The sequence below is a fragment of the Elephas maximus genome, chromosome 7, assembly GCF_024166365.1.
Source record: "Elephas maximus indicus isolate mEleMax1 chromosome 7, mEleMax1 primary haplotype, whole genome shotgun sequence".
Taxonomy (NCBI): domain Eukaryota; kingdom Metazoa; phylum Chordata; class Mammalia; order Proboscidea; family Elephantidae; genus Elephas; species Elephas maximus.
Window position 1 is genome coordinate 60,367,866 of NC_064825.1, and position 18,141 is coordinate 60,386,006.

The window sequence follows — 18,141 nt, forward strand, 5'->3', positions numbered from 1 at the left end:
AGAGGGAGTGGTCCCTTATTTGGGACATGGAGCTGCTAAGCCAGGGTGACTCCAGCACCCATCTGTGTAGTCTGTGGGGACTGCTGTGAAAACTCCCACAGAACAACCACGCCTAATGCCACATGCTGTCTTGCCTGTCCCATATCCTTCAGAGTAAATTGGTGTCAGATGTGGCCTATCTAGACCTGATGAGTCTAAATGTGTAGTTGAACCCAAGCCTAGTTGTGATGGGCATTGCACATGTACTCAGTAGTGTTGTGGGGTTGTTAACCAATGTCATAAAACAATATGTTACTGTTTAATGAGAAGCTACTTCTGTAAACCTTCATCTGAAGTCCAAAAAAAAAAAAAAAAACCAAAACGAAGAGTTCCAGTCTCACTGCAGCCTCTCCAATATTTGTTATTCTCTGTTGTTTTGATTTGTGCCAGTAATGTCGGTGTGAGACAGTATTGTAGTTATGATTCGCATTTCTTTAATGGCTAATGATTGTGAGCATTTCTTCATGTGTCTGTTAGCTGCCTGAATGTCTTCTTTGGTCAAGTGTCAGTTCATATCCTTTGCCCATTTTTAAATTGGGTTATTTGTCTTTTTGTTATTGAGGTGATGAAGTATTCCATAGATTTTAGAGATTAGATCCTTGTCGGATATGTCATAGCCAGAATTTTTTTTCCCAGTCTATAGGTTCTCTTTTTTACTTTTTTTGTGAAGTCTTTTAATGAGGGTAGTGTTTAATTTTTAGGAACTCCCAGTTATCTAGTTTCTCTTCTTGTGTTTGTGTATTGTTTAGCTATGGTTTGTATGCTATTTATGCCATGTATTAATGTCCCCAGTGTTGTCCCTATTTTTTCTTCCATAATCTTTATTGTTTTAGGTTTTATATTTAAGTCTTTGATCCATTTTGAGTTAGTTTTGTGTATGGTGTAAGGTATAGGTCCTGTTTCATTTCTTTTTTACAGATGGACATTCAGTTTTGCCATCACCATTCTTGAAAAGACCACCTGTCCTGCATTAAATGGACTTTGGTCGGTATACCTATTCTTGACTTTTTTAAAATAAAAGTGAGACCATACAATATCCTTTTGTGATTGACTTATTTCACACAGCATCACGTCCTCCAGATTCATCCATGTTGTAAAATGTATCACAGACACATCATTATTCTTTATAGTTGAGTAGTATTCCATTGTATGTATGTGCCACAATTTGTTAATGGGCACTTAGGTTATTTCCATATTTTTGCTATTCTGAATAATGCAACAATGAACATAGGTGTACATATGTCTGTTCGTGTCACTGCTCTTATGTTTCTAGAGTATATACCTAAGAGTGAGATTGCTGGATCATAAAGTATTTGTATTTTTAGCTTTTTGAGGAAGCATCGTACTGTTTTCCATAGTAGTTGTTCCATTTTAAAATCCCACCAGCAGTGTATAAAAATTCCAGCCTCCCTACAACCTTGCCAGCATTTGTTGTTTTCTATTTTTTTGATCAGTGCCCCATTTTTGCAGGGGTGAGATGGTATCTCATTGTATTTGGGTTTTCATTTCTCTAATAGCTAATGATAGAGAGCATCTCTTCATGATGACTGAATATCCTGTTCATGTCCTTTGTCCATTTTTTGATTGGATTGTTTGTCTTTTTGTTGTTGAGCTTTTGAAGTTTTCTATGTTTATTTTATTGTGCTTTAGATTAAGGTTTACAGAGCAAATTAGTTTCTCATTAAACAATTAATACACATATTGTTTTGTGACATTGGTTGCTAACCCCACAATATGTCAGCATTCTTCCCTTCTCGACCTTGGGCTCCCCATCACCAGCTTTCTTGTTCCCCTCCTGCCTTTTCATCCTTGCTCCTGGGTTTGTGTGCCCATTTAGTCTCATTTTGTTTTATGGGCCTGTTTAATCTTTGGCCGAAGGGTGAACCTCAAGAGTGACTTCAGTACTGAGTTAAAGGAGTGTCTGGGGTCATACTCCCTGAGTTTCTCCAGTCTCTGTGAGACCAATAAGTCTGGTCCTTTTTTGTGAATTAGAATTTTGTTCTACATGTATCAACAGCTCTGTCTGGGACCCTCTATTCTGATCCCCGTCAGAGCAGTCAGTGGTGATAGCTGGGCACCATCTAGTTGTACTGGACTCAGTCTGGTAGAGACTGTGGTAGTTGTGGTTCATTAGTTCTTTGGACTAATCTTTCCCTTCTGTCCCTGATTTTCTTCATTCTTCCTTGCTCCCTAAGGGGTGGGACAGTGGAGTATCTTAAATGGCTGTTCACAAGCTTTTAAGACCCCAGATGCTACTCACCACAGTAGGATGTAGAACATTTTCTTTATAAACTGTGTTATGCCAATTGAGCTAGATGTTCCCCAAGACCATGGTCCCCAGCCCTCAACCCAGTAATTCAGACCTTCAGGGAGTTTGGATGTGTTTATGAAGCTAGAGATTAGACCTTTATCAGATAATGTCATTGCCAAAGGTTTTTTCTCAGTCTATAGGTTTTTTTACTCTTTTGGTGAAGTCTTTTGATTAGCATAAGTATTTAATTTTTAGGAGGTCCCAGTTATCTAATTTACCTTCCATTGTTTGTGCATTTTTAGTTGTGATTGATGGTCTATTTATGTAAAAAGTGAAGACCCCTAGTTTTGTCTCTATGTTATCTTCCAGGAACTTCATAGTTTAGTCTTTAGCATTTAGGTCTTTGATCCATCTTGAGTTAGTTTTTGTGCCTGGTGTTAGGTATGGATCCTGTTCCATTTTTTTGCAAATGAAAGTCCAGTTTTGCCAGTACCATTTGTTAAAGAGACTTTCTTCCCCATTGTATGGACTTCAACCATTTGTTGAAGATCAGTTGCCTATAGATGGATGGATTTACCTCTGGATTCTCAATTCTATTCCATTGATCTATGTGTCTGTCATTGAACCAGTACCAGGCTGTTTTGATTACTGTGGCTGTATAGTAAATTTTGAAATTGGGAAGTGTGAGGCCTCCTACTTTGTTCTTCTTCTTCACTATTGCTCTAGCTTTCTGGGCCTTTTTCCTTTCCATACAAAGTTGGATATTAGTTTTTCCATTTCATTAAAGAATGTTGTTGGGATTCAGATTAGAATTGCATTGTATCTATAGATTGCTTGGGGTAATATTGACATTCTCACAATGTTAAGTGTTCCAATCCATGAGCATTGAATATTTTTCCACTTATGTAGGTCTCTTTTGGTTTCTTGAGCTCGTGTTTTATAGTTTTCCTTTTTTAAGTCTTTTATATCCCTTGTTAGATTTATTCCAAAAGGTATTTTATCCTTTTGGGCGCTATTGTAAGTGGTATCGTTTTCTTTTTTAATTTTCATTGTGCTTTAAGTGAAAGTTTACAAATCAAGTCAGTCTCTCACACAAAAACTTACATACACCCTGCTGCATACTCCCAATTGGTCTCCCCCTTATGAGACAGCCCACTCCCTCCCTCCACACTGTCTTTTCGTGTCCATTTCGTCAGCTTCTAACACCCTCTACCCTCTCATCTCCCTCCAGACAGAGATACCAACATAGTCTCAAGTGTCCACCTGATCCAAGAAGCTTACTCCTCACCAGCATCCTTCTCCATTCTGTTGTCTAGTCCAATCCCTGTCTGAAGAGTTGGCTTTGGGTATGGTTCCTGTCCTGGACCAACAGAAGGTCTGGGGGCCATGACCACCGGGGTCCTTCTAGTCTCAGTCAGACCATTAAGTCTGGTCTTTTTACGAGAATTTGGGGTCTGCATCCCACTGCTCTCCGGCTCCCTCAGGGGTTCTCTGTTATGTTCCCTGTCATGGCAGTCATCGGTTGTAGCCAGGCACCATCTAGTTCTTCTGGTCTCAGGCTGGTGTAGTCTGTGGTTTATGTGGCCCTTTCTGTCTTTTGGGCTCATAATTACCTTGTGTCCTTGGTGTTCTTAATTCTCCTTTGCTCCAGGTGGGTTGAGACCAGTTGATGCATCTTAGATGGCCACTTGCTAGTGTTTAAGACCCCAGATACCACTCTTCAAAGTGGGATGCAGAATGTTTTCTTAATAGATTTTTATTATGCCAATTGACTTAGATGTCCCCTGAAACCATGGTACCCAAACCCCTACCCCTGCCACACTGGCCTTCAAAGCGTTTGGTTTATTCAGGAAACTGCTTTGCTTTTGGTTTAGTCCAGTTGTGCTGACCTCGCCTGTATTGTGTGTTGTCTTTCTCATCACCTGAAGTAGTTCTTATATACTATCTAATTAGTGAATACCCCTCTCCCACCCTCCCTTCCTCCCCCCTTTCGTAACCATCAAAGAATATTTTCTTCTCTGTTCAAACTATTTCTTAAATTCTTACAATAGTGGTCTTATACAATATTTGTCCTTTTGCAACTGACTGATTTAACTCAGTATAATGCCTTCCAGATTCCTCCCTGTTATGAAATGTTTCACGGATTCATCACTGTTCTTTATCGATGCATAGTATTCCATTGTGTGACTATACTATTATTTATTTATCCATTCATCCATTGATGGGCACCTTGGTTGCTTCCATCTTTTTGCTATTGTCAACAGTGCTGCAGTGAATATGAGTGTGCATATATCTGTTTGTGTAAAGGCTCTTATTTCTCTAGGATATATTCTGAGGAGTGGAATTGCTGGGTCGTATGGCAGTTATATTTCTAGCTTTTTAAGGAAGTGTCAAATCGATTTCCAAAGTGGTTGTACTATTTTACATTCCCACCAGCAGTGTATAAGTGTTCCAGTCTCTCCACAACCTCTCCAACGTTTATTATTTTGTGTTTTTTGGATGAATGCTAGCCTTGTTGGAGTGAGATGGAATCTCGTTGTAGTTTTGATTTTCATTTCTGTAATGGCTAATGATCGTGAGCATTTCTTCATGTATCTGTTAGCTACCTGAATGTCTTCTTTAGTGAAGTGTCTATTCATATCTTTTGCCCATTTTTTAAATGGGTTGTTTGTCTTTTTGTAGTTGAGTTTTTGTAGATTTTAGAGATCAGGCGCTGATCGGAAATGTTATAGCTAAAAACTTTTTTGGTATTGTTTTCTTGATTTCCTTTTCGGAGTTCTCTGTGTTAGTGTAGAGGAACCCAACTGACTTTTGAGTGTTGATTTTATACCCTGCCACTTTGCTGAATCCTTCTATTAATTCCAGTAACTTTCTTGTGGTATCTCTGGGATTTTCTATGTATAGGATCATGTCATCTGAAAATAGGGGTAGTTTTACTTCTTCCTTATCAATTTGGATACCCTTTATTTTCCTTTCTTGTCTTATTGCTCTGGCTAGGACTTCTAGTACAATATTGAATGAGAGTGGTGATAATGGGCATCCTTGTCTTGTTCCCATTCTCAAGGGGAATGCTTTCAATCTCTCTCCATTGAGAATTATGTTGGCTGTTGGTTTTGCATATATGCCCTTAATTATGTTGAGAAATTTCCCTTCTATTCCTATTTTGCTGAGAGTTTTTATCAGGAAAGGTGTTGGGATTTATCAAATGCCTTTTCTGCTTTGTCTTAGGCTGAGTTCTCTAGAAGGGCAAAACCAGTAAAGTGTATATTATATATATATATACACATACATACACATATATGTATATATATTTTAAAATATATATTTATATTAAGGAAATGGCTCACGAGATTGTAAAGGCTGTAACGTCCCAAGTCTGTGGGTCAGGAAAGAGGCTTCTCCTGATTCACATAGCTGCAGGGGCTAGCAAACCCAAGATCAGCAGGCTATAGAGCAGGGCTGTTGCTCACAGGCTGTGAGGATTGATGAATCCCAAGATTAGCAGGCAAGACCACAGGTAAGCTGCTAGCTCAAGTCCCAAGAACTGGAGGTCAGATGAACAGGAGCAGCTGCAGAATCCAGAACAAGCAAAAGCCCTAGAGCCCTGCCTGAAAGTCTGTCAACACTTGATCCAGGCCATATGCCCAAGGAAACTCCCCTTCACCTGATTGGCTACTCACAGCAGATCCCATCATGGGGGTGATCACGTATCAAATCTCAACAGAGAAGTGATTACAACATTATACAACTACCAAAACACTCAGAATCATGGCCCAGTCAGGTTGACACACAATCTTAACCGTCACATGCGTCAATTGAGATGATCATGAGATTCTTTTCCTTTGTTTTGTTTATGTAGTGAATTACCTCAATTGATTTTCTAATGTTGAACCACCATCCCTGGTATGAATCCCAAGTGATCATGATGCATTATTTTTTGATATGCTGTTGAATTCTGTTTGCTAGAATTTTATTGAGAATTTTTGCATCTATATTCATTACGGACATTGGTCTGTAATTTTCTTTTTTTGTGATATCTTTGCCTGACTTTGGTAACATGGTTATGCTGGCTTTGTAGAATGAATTAGGGAGTATTCCTTACTTTTCTATATTCTGGAATAGTTTGAGTAGAATTGGTATGAACTTTTCTCTCTCTCCAGTGAAGCTGTCTGTGCTGGGGTTTTTTTTTTTTTTTTTTTTTTTTTGGTGGGAGTTTTTTTTTAATGACATCTTCAGTTTCTTCTTTTGTTATGGGCCTGTTTAGATTTTCTTCCTCTATTTGTGTTAGTTTATATAGGAAATGTGTTTCTAGAAACTTGCTCATTTGTTCTAAGCTTTCAAATTTGTTGAGTATAATTTTTCATAATCTGTTATGATTTTCTTTATCTCAGTTGGTTCTATTGTACTGCCACCCATTTAATTTCTTATTTTGGTTGTTTGCATCTTCTCATTTTTTGTTTGTTTGTCAATTCGGCCAGTGGTCTGTCAATTTTATTGATCCTCTTAAAGAACCAACTTCTAGTCTTATTAATGCTTTCTGTTGTTTTTCTGTTTTCTAAGAAAGGGCCCTTTTTACCCGGTCAGAAACCTTGTTCCAGGACTTAATCCCATTCTGACTTGTACATAATGCCATGCTTTGAATTACGTAAGCTTACGTGAATGTATTTTGTTTCTTGTCATGCACAGGGGGCTACCAAGGTACCAGGAATGAAGAAGGTTATAGGTAAATGAGAAACACAGTTATTTGATTTCTATTTCCTTGATAACGTTTCCTGAATTGTACAGACTCTTATCCTGATAAAGTCTTTGAATTGTCCTTTCCTAGATTTTTTTTTTAGAACAGAATATGCCTATATTTCTGTGTGCTGGGGAATCATGAACTTGCCATGAATGTTTTTCCATTCAATGGTTAATAATTTTCCCTCACGATTCAGAAGGTGAAAAAAAATTCAGTTAAAAGAATAAAGCAATGTGTAGCTTCCAGCCAAGAACTGGATTTCCAATAACTGAAAATGTTTCTTATTCCATAGAAATTTGTAGCAGTCTGCAATAATTTTGATTCCTCATTGTAAAAATATGACTTTGTCTAAGATATTACATTTCCTTACATTTTTAAAACAAAAATGTTAATAATTTAAAATCTGAAAGTTTTTAAAAATGCGTTTTATTTTATTTTTATCATATATCCATATATTTTAGTAATTTATTTTTAAACCAGAAGGATTTAAGTAGAGATAAATAAAGTCCTTTCGTAGGAAATCTTGGACTCTTGATGTGTTTATTGATATATTTTTAGATGTTTCATTTTATAAATAGAATTTATGAGGTGCTCATTGTAAGGATGCGTTTTAGGATTGTTCTGATACTGTGACTCCTGTTGTGGTGGAATAAACCACATGCATGTTTAAGTTTAAAAACAAAGAGTTGTATTACAGTGATAAAAACATTTTGCTGAATGAAAAAGACAGTGCCAGGATAAACTGAGCAAAATGTTTCAAGGGACTGCAATGATACAGAGACTTGTGAAGACAAGCAGAAGGATACAGCTAAAATGTTTGTGATTGGCTAATGTTTACAGAGCTTAGAGGGGGTGTTAGAACAAGGTTATGGAAAAGTTATAGTTTAGAAAAGCTTTTTTTTAAGGAGAGTGAAGGGGGCATTTTTTGAGAATTGGTTGACTATTAAAGCCACATGTTTAACATCTGCAATAACCTTCTCTTTACGTCAGACCTTTCTAACCACAAACTCTTCCTCTAGCAGCAAAACCGCGTTTACCTAGTATCAGGGTACAGTGGAAGGCTTTGCAAAAATGACAAGCTGCATTATGACAAAGAAGAACTCTAAGATGAAGTTGCTTGGGACAAGAAAAGATTGGGCTCAGACCTGAGCCAGAAATTCCAGTTGTGCCAAGAAGCCTCAGTTTTGGAAAGGCTCTTTCTTAGTCCTCCCTTTTGATCAAGAATTCCTAAGAGAATTTGATGATCATACTTAGGAGTACTTTCTTTTGCATGGACTTATTCCTTTCCATTGAAATTGTTATGTTTCTGTATGTAGGGCCTTATTTTTAAGGTGAGCTGGTCTCATATAGTTCACAAAGGAGTAACCTGTCTTCAGCAAGGCTTTAAAAGGTTAAAAAGTTGGCTGCTTACTTCGTAAATCATTGCAGATCCTGGACACTATCAGACAAATGACAAGGCTTGGACGTCATCGGATGGATAGCTAGGCACCATGTTTTTTTTTTTTTTTAAACAGTGGTAAAATATACTTTTTACTTGTTGCATCAGAGGGGAAAAAAATTATTGCTAAAGTAGATATCAGGCACACAGAAAGGTGTTTTATTAGTTCAGTTACCTTGGAGTTTATTTAAACTAAGAGAAAATGGTCATAATGTTTTCATGCAATACATACTTGGTTCTTTAAGCAACAATTATGACAAATAGCAGAAGGAATTAAGGAATGCTGTACTTGTGATGCAAACAAAACACCAACATTTGTGGTTATACATAATTAAAGAAATATCTCAAACACTTTTCAAAATACTGTAGTAGCCAATATATAGAGGCATACCTTAGGCGGGCATAGGAATACAATTTAGAAAAGAAAAAAAATCACACAGAAACTACTCAGCTTCTTTAAAATCACTGAGCAGGAAAAACCACATTGAACTTCACATACTGATTTTACACAGCTTCTATACAGTACCTTGACTTATATCTAAGAGCAAAAGTTAAGACTCTCATCCTCTATTTTTGGTAAACAACTGCATGGTAAACTTGGATGACTTACGTCCCTGAATTTTACCTGGGAGTAGCCTTTTTAATTTTTTATTTACAAGAGGGCAGGTTTGGCACTTTTATACTGATGTCACCAATGTTAATATTTCTTGGGATCTCAGGAAGATTCATATTCTTTACAACTGATACAGCATGGGCTGGAGCTCCTGCTGAGCCAGCCTCAGATTTGTCCAGTTTATTTTGTGCATCAATTTGTGTAATAGTCTCATTCATGTTGGTCTCTGATACCATTCCCTCTGTCACCATTTCTACAAGAATATTGTGAACCTTGTCTACATGGAAAATTAAATCCAGTTCACAGACATTTTCAAAACACTTGCCTAATGTTTCCATGAATACTTGAATTAGATCTAAAATGCCAAGTTCACTTTCTGAAAAATCCATACAGAAGACAGAACATAATGTTGTGTAATGTCTGTAAATCAGTTTGTTGTCATATCCTCCTGTTAACAATTTTTCTTCCAGGAAATTACAAACATTTTCATCTCTCTTAGAAACCAAATGGAATGTCATCCTGATGATTTGTTGTTGTGTATCTTTGCTGTAGGGCTGGCAGAACTTGGACAGCCATGGCTTCCTATGATTGTTGAAGATGAGGATCACCATGATTATGGCTGGGCCAGGCCAACGAGGTGGGCATTGGGGGCCAGGGTGAGGCAGACATACAAGTCTCTAGGCACCATGTTTTTTCAAGTCATCAAGCACATCTTGCTTTGTGATTTTGGTCCATGCAACAGGGATTTTACCCTTATCTACAAATTTTTTCTGATATTCTTCTTCTAGCTTTGATCTAAAGTGACAGACAAACCACTTCCAGTATGGCTGTGTGGATAAATCTGGGGTGATGCTCCACGTGGCATAATCCCCTCCTGCCCGTCGGTAGTTCTTATATGGGATTTCCCTGCCATCCCGGAGAACCAATAAACAATTACTTGCTACCAAACTAGTACAGCAGTCAATGGTAAAATGGTCTGTTTTATACCACGAGATTCCATTGACAGCCTGAGGACGGTGGAAGGGAACACTGTGGTCTCCTTCATGTGTAGGAATTGTGTTTGTACAAATTGCTCTACAGCAGGGACATTGTTTCCAGCAACCACAGAGATGCTCAGAGAGCAGTTTTTCAATTTCAGGAACTATTTCTTCTGCAGACATACTCAAACAATCCTGTTCTATTCTTTTCATTGTGGGGTCCAAAGCTTCACTCATGGCTTCTTTGAGAAATTCAGTATCTTTTATCTCCTGATGTTCAATGCTTACCAAGTCTTTACGTGGAAAGATCAAGTTATTTCCCAAGTGCTCACAGAATAAATCCAACCATTCAGACACAGTGCTGCTTTTATCTTTCGCTATTGCAGTGGATTCTTGAATGGCTGAGAGTATAACACTCTTGATGTCGTTTAAACTGATTTTTAAAAATTTCTTCATGTTTTCGCCTCCTTTGTCTGAACAATATCTTCGAATATGGCATTCAGTGTAATTCCTAAAATATGACTGTGAATTATGAAGGTACTGCCAGTAATTATTAAAGTTCTCTTCTTCTGCCAGAGAGATAAGAACATATTTTTCCAGATTAGCCCGGTTTCCATTGAATGCTGGACAGTTAGCTTGCATATCCCCAGCAATTTTAGGGGCTGTTTTATTCCGTATGGTGGTAAAGACAGCAGGAGTGAGCTTTTGCCAAAGAAAGTCAACAAATGCTTTGATAGAGGTTGCACCTTGGCAGGAGATCTTAAAACTCATGAAGAAATCATCTTTCTTGCTTTCCAGGTAGTTTACAGGATCATTTGCTCTCTTGAATGCCCTGTGCATCTGCTTAAAATTCTCTGATGCTCTTTGGAACAAACACAAAGATAAGTCAATTTTATATCTACTTGTGAATGTGTATCTTTCCTCAGTGCATGCAGATTTCACCTCGTCATCTACAATTTTCAGGATTTCATAGAAATAACTTGGATCGTAATCACGCTGTTGCTGCCAAATGTTGTTAATAGTTTTCGTAAATCTTGAAAGAATGTGGTCAGTAGTCATATCTATGGACTGTTTATCATGGGTCTCTAATGACTTTCTGATTAGTAAAAATGCCCTGTTCATTTTGATATGTATATCATACTCGACTTGAAATTGTTTTCTGGAATGACTCTTTAGTATGTCCACCAAGTTTCGCTTGTTTTGGAAGTAGTCCAAAAGAATATTTTCAGAATCCACGTCAATGTCAGGCTCTGTGGCAGGAGGCAGAGTTGAGGATACGTCACAGACCCATTTTCCCCAAAGCTGATTGAAAATCTTGCATAGATCTTCCTCACTCAGTTCCTTGCCCTTTACAGTTAAAGCTAACTGTCGGCTTCTTTCCAAGATGTCATTTTCATAACCTGACTTTTTCTCATCCAGTTTTACTTGGCTTTTCTTTAAACAAATGAGTTCATTAGCTTTTCTTTTTATTTCTGAAATAAGTGCCTCTTTAAGGCCTCTCAACTTATTTTCAAACATTGCTTTCCACTGAACCAGTGTTTCATTATCTGGATCTTCATTAAAAAATTTTTCAAGGTCTTGCCTGATGGCATCATATTTTTCTGTCACTGGAACTTCAACTTCACTGGTTCTGAGTGTCTGGATTTTTCCATTCTGAATCTGGTTGGTCAGCTGGTTCTGCAAGTCCAGCACATGACTCCTTAGCTTCCAGGTCCAGTGGTTATACATGGTTTCCAGTTTGCTCATGGCCATGACCTCTTGGGTGTTCCTGAAGCTGAAAATAAAGTTTTCATTCACTAAGGCCCTCCACAAATCTTGAACTCGGAATTTCACATCTGATATCTTCATGATGCTGCCCCTAAATTCCTCTTTGGCAGTCACAAGAATTCTGCTTTTCAGTTCCTGGACATTGTGGCTGTAGCGAGGATTGGGAGGAGCCATTGGTGGATTGCCATCCCAGAGGTGAGCAAAATAGTAGATGTGATTATTCACATCAAACTTAATGACATCACCAAAGCGGGTTACATTGGAGCACTGTTCCTGTTCAGCTGCTGTTGCTGCCATTTCATCTAGTCTCTGCTCTAGCCGCCTTCGTCCTTCCATAGTTTGGTCTTTAGCTGTAACTTCTCCCACATTCTGATGGACAAACAGGCAATTTGGAGCAATTTTTACTTGTTTCATCCTGAGAAAGGCTTGAACGACTATTTGTAGAATATCTTGCATCTCTGATGGATTCTCTCCAAAAATATTGATCAGAGTCAAGTTTGCAAGTCCAATGACAAAGGTTGCTAACTCATTGTCCCGATTCTGTGATTTGGTGCTGAGTTCTGGTGCCCGAAGTCCTTCTGTGTCCACAACAAGCACAAAGTCAAAGCCAAGTTCCTCTTTGAATGTCTCCTCTACCTTTAGGAGCTGCATGTAGGCCCCCCGGGTACACCTCCCTGCACTGACAGTGAACTGCAGTCCAAAAAGGGTATTCAGTAGGGTGGACTTCCCTGAGCTCTGTAGGCCAAGAATAGAGAGAACAAACAGCCGTTTGTCTCCAAGTTTCTCAGAGACCTTGTCAAAAACAGCTGCCACCCACTTCAGAGGGACATAAGAAGCGTCGCCATCCATCAGCTCAATGGGAACCCCAGATATCATCAGGTCAGCAGCAGTTTGGGGAAGGGAGAAGAAAAGGTTATCTCTTGTGGAGGAAGCTTCTTCCAGTGCTTCATAGATTTGTCCAACTTCTCTGAGAATGTGTTCAATTCCCAAGGTACAGTCACTAATCTTTGTTGAGATGGCTTCTATCTTATTCTGCCAGTCTCTGAGGGAGTTGCTGTTTGGTGCCGTTTGCTTTTCTTTTTGTACCAGTGACCACAAAGAACTTTGCTCCTCACGCAGTTTTTCCAAGTGTCCTGCAGTCATGTTGTTCAAAAACACACTTAACCACTGCAGGAAGTAGAGTTTGTTGTGGGTTTCTGAATGATCTTGCAATATTTCAAGGAAAGATCTCATTAAAGCATTGAGAGGAAAGGCCTTCCTCAACTGCTTATGTCGTATTGTTTGTTTGTCTGTCTCAATCTCACTCTTATGTTGTTCAATACTCCGGTTCCCCTTCTCTCTGAGATGATAGAGTTCTTTGTCCTTCTTACACCAAAGGTGCCACAGTTTTCCCTGAAGGGGTAGTAAGTTTTCCTTTATCTTAGATAACTCCATTTCTCCCAAGAGGGCATTTAGAGTCTGTGCCTTTTCTTTAGCTTCCTTGCAATCTCTCTGGTCTTCATCTATTAGGAATCCTTGCTTACGAGCAATATGGGCACAGTCCTCTAAGCTGAGAGTTGTGTCAGATAGCTGTAGTAAACGTGTGATTGTACTCGTGAGTTCTTCTGTTAATTCTGCCTCATTTCTGTTCTTGATCCCAATTCTCACTTTCTGGCTGGAATTATTGGCTACGTTTTTTTCTTTGTCATCGAGCAAACAGATCAAAGGCTTTGATGACTGACACAAGTTACGAACAATTTTTCGGTTTTCTTTATTGCTATCAGAAGCTGACATGAGGACCACAATGAGAGAAGAGACTTCCTGCAGGAATCTGAGCTGTTGTTCATGTTCCTTTGCATCTCCGTGGAGATTGGTGAATGTCACACACTTGTCAAATTTGTCCTCACCATCCCCTCCTGGACAGAACCAGCAGATTTCCACCACACCCCGCATCAGGAGACAGTCTTTGCTGCTCCCACTGCAGTGTCGGTGAAAGAAGACATCATGTTTACGTTTACTGAGAAGACAGTTCATGATCTGAGATTTGGAAGTAGAGAAGCCATTTCCAACTCGAATGAAAGATACAATGGAGGAAGGTACACAACACATCTGCTGATTCTTGTAATTGTTCTTCTCTTTTTCTGATATCCCTGCTTGCTGCCAGCTTCTTCTAATTTGACTGAGAGACCAGAGGGAGAATTCAATTTGAGAAGTGCAGGGATGGGGTACCACAAGAGGAAGGGCAAACTGACAAATGGAAAGTTTGGTCAGTATATATTGCCTGGCAAAGTCATCTGCACAGTGATAGATTGCCATCTGAATATCCATTGGGTGAATATTATGTCTCAGATTAGTGGCTGAAGGACTTGTGGAATTGTCACTGTCTTCAAGAAAGTCTTCATATGGATCAAAAGCCTCATTTTCTTTGCGTGAGGCACTTGGAGACACTGGGTCCTCTGTGTCCCCACCATCTTTGAAGACCAAGTATCTCAGCTTATAATCAAGCATCAGTAACTTCTGCAGGAAATAGAAGGAAAGCTCTCGCTCAGAGCTGGGCTGGGTGTTACACACAGAGGCCTTGTGGATCAGATAGAAGTTAGCTCTGCCCATCCTCTTTGGGTAGTAATGGTCTATGCCCAGACGCTGCAACAGGTCTAGGAAGGCTCCATTTTCTATCACTTTTGTTTTGTTATTTTCATTATTATCCACCTCATGGGGCTTCTTCTTTTCATGGAAGAGACTTTTCAATTGTTTTTTTACCTCATCCATTTGCAAAGAAGAGACAGTGGCTTCATAATCTCCATTGATGAGCAATCTCAAGTCTTTCTGTAGGTTTTCCCAATCATGATCTGCCCCTGGTTTGGTGAGGACATGTGCAACTTCTTTAGACAAGAATTGTCTCATGTGATGTCTCATTAATGCTAAACGTTGTGTTTTCTCCTCTGGAGAAACAGCTGTAATTCTTACTGTGGCTGTCAGACCTGTGAGCACCAGGAAAGCCTGAGCCCTATAGCTGCAAGTATTTTTCAGTTCGTGGTATTTATCATGGGCCTTTTGCATTTCACGCAGCAGATAGTCTAACTCATCACACCCCAGGAGATACTGAAAAGTATTGTTTACCATGTGATAACCTGCACCAGCTGCTATGGAAAGTAGCAAGAGCTGTGTATCTGGCTGCTCCATTTCTCGTAGGTTCTCAAAGAAGGAGTTGAGAGACAAGCTAATCTCATAAGTGATTTTTCTTTGAGCTTCCTCCACTATTTCCAGGGACTCAGATTTGGCCTTCAATTCCATAAGGACATTCTGGTTGTCCTTTAAGATTTTAATTAATTCAGATAATTGAGAGATGTTGACTTGCTCTTGGCGTGATTCTGATAGGAAGATCCACTGCATGATGGAATGAGCCTGAGGAAAGTTTTCTACTTTGTAGATGTGAGGATCCAGAAGAGTACGCAGCTGAGATGTAATAAACTTAATGTTATGAACGGAAGACTCTTTGCAAAAGTTGACAGTATTCACCAGAAAATTCTGCAAGTTCCAATCTGAGAGGCATATGTTAATCCAGATGTCATAACTTTTAATTTTCTGACTTAACATTTGCATGAAATTTATCAGTTTTTTAAGCTGCTCTTCAGGATCAGATACCTCCCAGGATTTCACACCCTCTAGGAAAACCTTAACTTCCTTAACAGCACTGAGGAATTCCTCTCCATCTTGGATCTGGGCAGTGAGACCAGTCAGAGCAGCATAGCTGTTTTTCAGGCAGTTAGCCACCCGAAGAGGATCCTGAAAATCGCTTCTGTGGCTGGAGAGGATGATGTCCCAAATGGGAACCAGCCGAAGTCCCCGATCAATGACACACCAGGTTCGGTTGCTGGCAATAAGCCCAGCTTTCCACTCGGCAAGGCCATTTGCTTCAGGTGGGCCACCTGTCTGGGCCACGGATAATTGGACTTTGGTTTGGAGATTTTGGAAGTTAGTGCTCTGAGAGGCCATTTTTGAATGAGAGTCTGAAACATTCATACCTGCAGCAATTTTCACTCCAAAGCCACTGTAGCTGCCCCTTATGTAAATATCCAGGGCCTCTGCTGACTGCTGCTTTACTTCTGCCAGTTTGTCACGTTGGAAGCCCTCTGAAACAGCCTTCCACCAGTAGATTCCTCCCAGGTGCAGAGGGCCTTGGTTAGCATGAGAGCCAAACCTGTGGAAGAAGGCCTCTATCCTATGCCTTAGCAAGGTGCCTTGACCTGCATGCTGTCCCAGGAGGTCTTCAATGCATTTCAGTTCCTGAAGAGCAGCCTTGGAGAACTGGAGCTGGTCAATGGCAAAGTGGCAGGAGGCCAATGGGACATAACTGAACTTGGTTTTGCAGAAATAAGAGTGCTCAGAACGTGACTGTCGCCTCTCCTGGGATTCTGAATGTTGACTTTGATCCATCCCTGCATCCAGGCTGAATCCCCACCGTTCACCCTTGGCTGAGGCTGTGACACTGAAGCCCAATTTCTCTATCATCTGGGTGAACATAGATTCTGCTTGAGAACATGAAAATTCCTTTGTTTCTATCCGGGTGCTCTGCTCAGGGCCGAAGAGTGAGAAAGTCTCTGGGAGACTGAGTAGCTCCTCTCTCTTCTCTACCAGACCCCTTTGGTGGCTGGTTTTGTAAATTCCCTGCAGGGCCAGCCCTCCAGATGCCCATCTTACCAGATCTCCATCTGGGAGGTTTTGTCTGTTGAATAGTGTCCCTTCCATGGTGTTGAGTTGTCTCTGCATGTTTTCTATGACTTCTCTTAGAGGCTTCTCAGGGGGTGGCCAGTACTCTCTTGGGATCTCCATTGCCTGCCTCATCTCTCTTTCTTTTGCCCTCACTGCTTCTTCCTGTCTCTGCCTCCCTTCTGACATCAAGTCCTTCAACTCCTGCAGAGCCTGCCGTGCCTGCATTTGCTTCTCCTTCTGAGACTCCAGTAATGATGAAAGGCTATTTGAGTATGACAGATTAAGCAGTTTTTCTAGGGCTCGTTTTTCCCAAGAATGTTGTGCCTGGGATTTTAGCTTCAGGAGGTCTTTTTCTTCTAGATGTTGTAAGGCTTGGGCACAGGTCACGCCCAGTTTCTGCAGCGTGGGCAACCAGTACTCTGCGGCCAGTCCCACTTCTCTCAGCATCTTTTGCAGATCTCGCCTCCTTTTGCCTTTGAGTAAGTGTTCATCAGTGATGGACTCTGCTGTGTCCATGGCTGTGGAGAGAACAGACACTTAAGACGTATTTTAACTTTTAGACATGTCAGCCACATGGCAACGATGGAGACTATAGTAAGGTTGCAAGTCTCCAAGGCTCTCCCATTCCCTCCTTTCATTGTTACAACAAAAATATTTTGTTAATGCTCTTTTTTTTTTTTTTTTTGTGCAAGACATCATTCTGGGTGTTCTCAACATGTATTACTATTTTAGTTGCCAGAGTGAGTTGCAAGTTAATAATCTGGTTTTTGGCACCCTCTGTCCAAGACTAAATTACATGGAAAACATTAAACGGAAGGTTTGGGTTTGAAAATATATATGTGTTTGATAGCTTGATGTTTATTCTTAAAACAAAAGTGGTGCCACCAATCGATCCTCTTTCTCTGTCAGGTTCTGTCAGACCTGTGTTGACTAGCCTTGTTCCTATCTCTCTGTCACCTCTTCTTAGGCCGTTTAATGATCTTTATTTACTTTTGAGCCCCCTTTTTGTTGTTCTTGATTCTTGTAAATACACCTCTAACCTGCATTATATCTGTTGCTCTCTTGTTACTTTTCATCTACCCCTAGTTAATATTGTTTTATTACATGAACAACTTTCTATATACTGATGTCATACAAATTTGTGTGTGTAGATTCAAATTCACTCCAGTATCCAAAATTTTGACAGTGTTATTTTCCCCCTCAGATTCCTTTAAGTCATATCTTGGAGAGCAGATGAAATGTGATTTCACGTGTCTCAACTTAAGAAATTACAGGTTTCCCTTCCTCTTGTGACTCTTGTCACACTGAATGACACTACCATATTTCCAGGCCAGTGAGTGTCCAACTCCAACTCCTCCTAATGTAAATTTAGTTCTCCATGTCTTCACTTTATCCTCCCAAATTTCTCCTTTATCTCATCCTTTTTTTCACTCCCTGTACTGCTGCTCCTTATATTTTGCCCTCATTATGTCTTTATTGGGTTGTTATAATTAAGTCATCCTCCATATTGTCATTCTCGCTTTGTGTTTTCCATCTTCCTCAGTGTCACTAAATTTTGAATCTAGATTTCAATGGCAGTCTAAGCAAATGAAACCAGCCTTCCCAACAGAAGATACCTAATATAGG

General features: G+C 39.8%; 2 protein-coding genes across 5 annotated transcripts in view; both read right to left on the reverse strand.

Moving 5' to 3' along the window:
- Window positions 1-8,632: 8,632 nt before the first annotated feature.
- On the reverse strand, window positions 8,633-9,690 carry LOC126079322 (AP-3 complex subunit sigma-1-like). Its single transcript, XM_049890255.1, has one exon. The coding sequence runs from the start codon at window positions 9,688-9,690 to the stop codon at window positions 9,115-9,117; it is 576 nt and encodes a 191-aa protein (XP_049746212.1). The 3' UTR covers window positions 8,633-9,114.
- Window positions 9,691-9,756: 66 nt separating this feature from the next.
- LOC126079307 (interferon-induced very large GTPase 1-like) overlaps window positions 9,757-18,141 on the reverse strand; it is a 96,179-nt gene continuing 87,794 nt past the window's right edge. For all 4 annotated transcript variants that reach the window (XM_049890240.1, XM_049890238.1, XM_049890239.1 and 1 more), the window contains exon 3: window positions 9,757-17,033. In XM_049890240.1, the coding sequence (XP_049746197.1) occupies window positions 9,757-17,031 (7,275 nt within the window). In that variant the 5' untranslated portion in view covers window positions 17,032-17,033. The remainder of the gene's footprint in view (window positions 17,034-18,141) is intronic.

Excerpts from the sequence above, each read along its gene's own strand:
- LOC126079322 (XM_049890255.1), bottom strand. The coding sequence starts at position 9,690 with ATGGTGATCCTCATCTTCAACAATCATAGGAAGCCATGGCTGTCCAAG.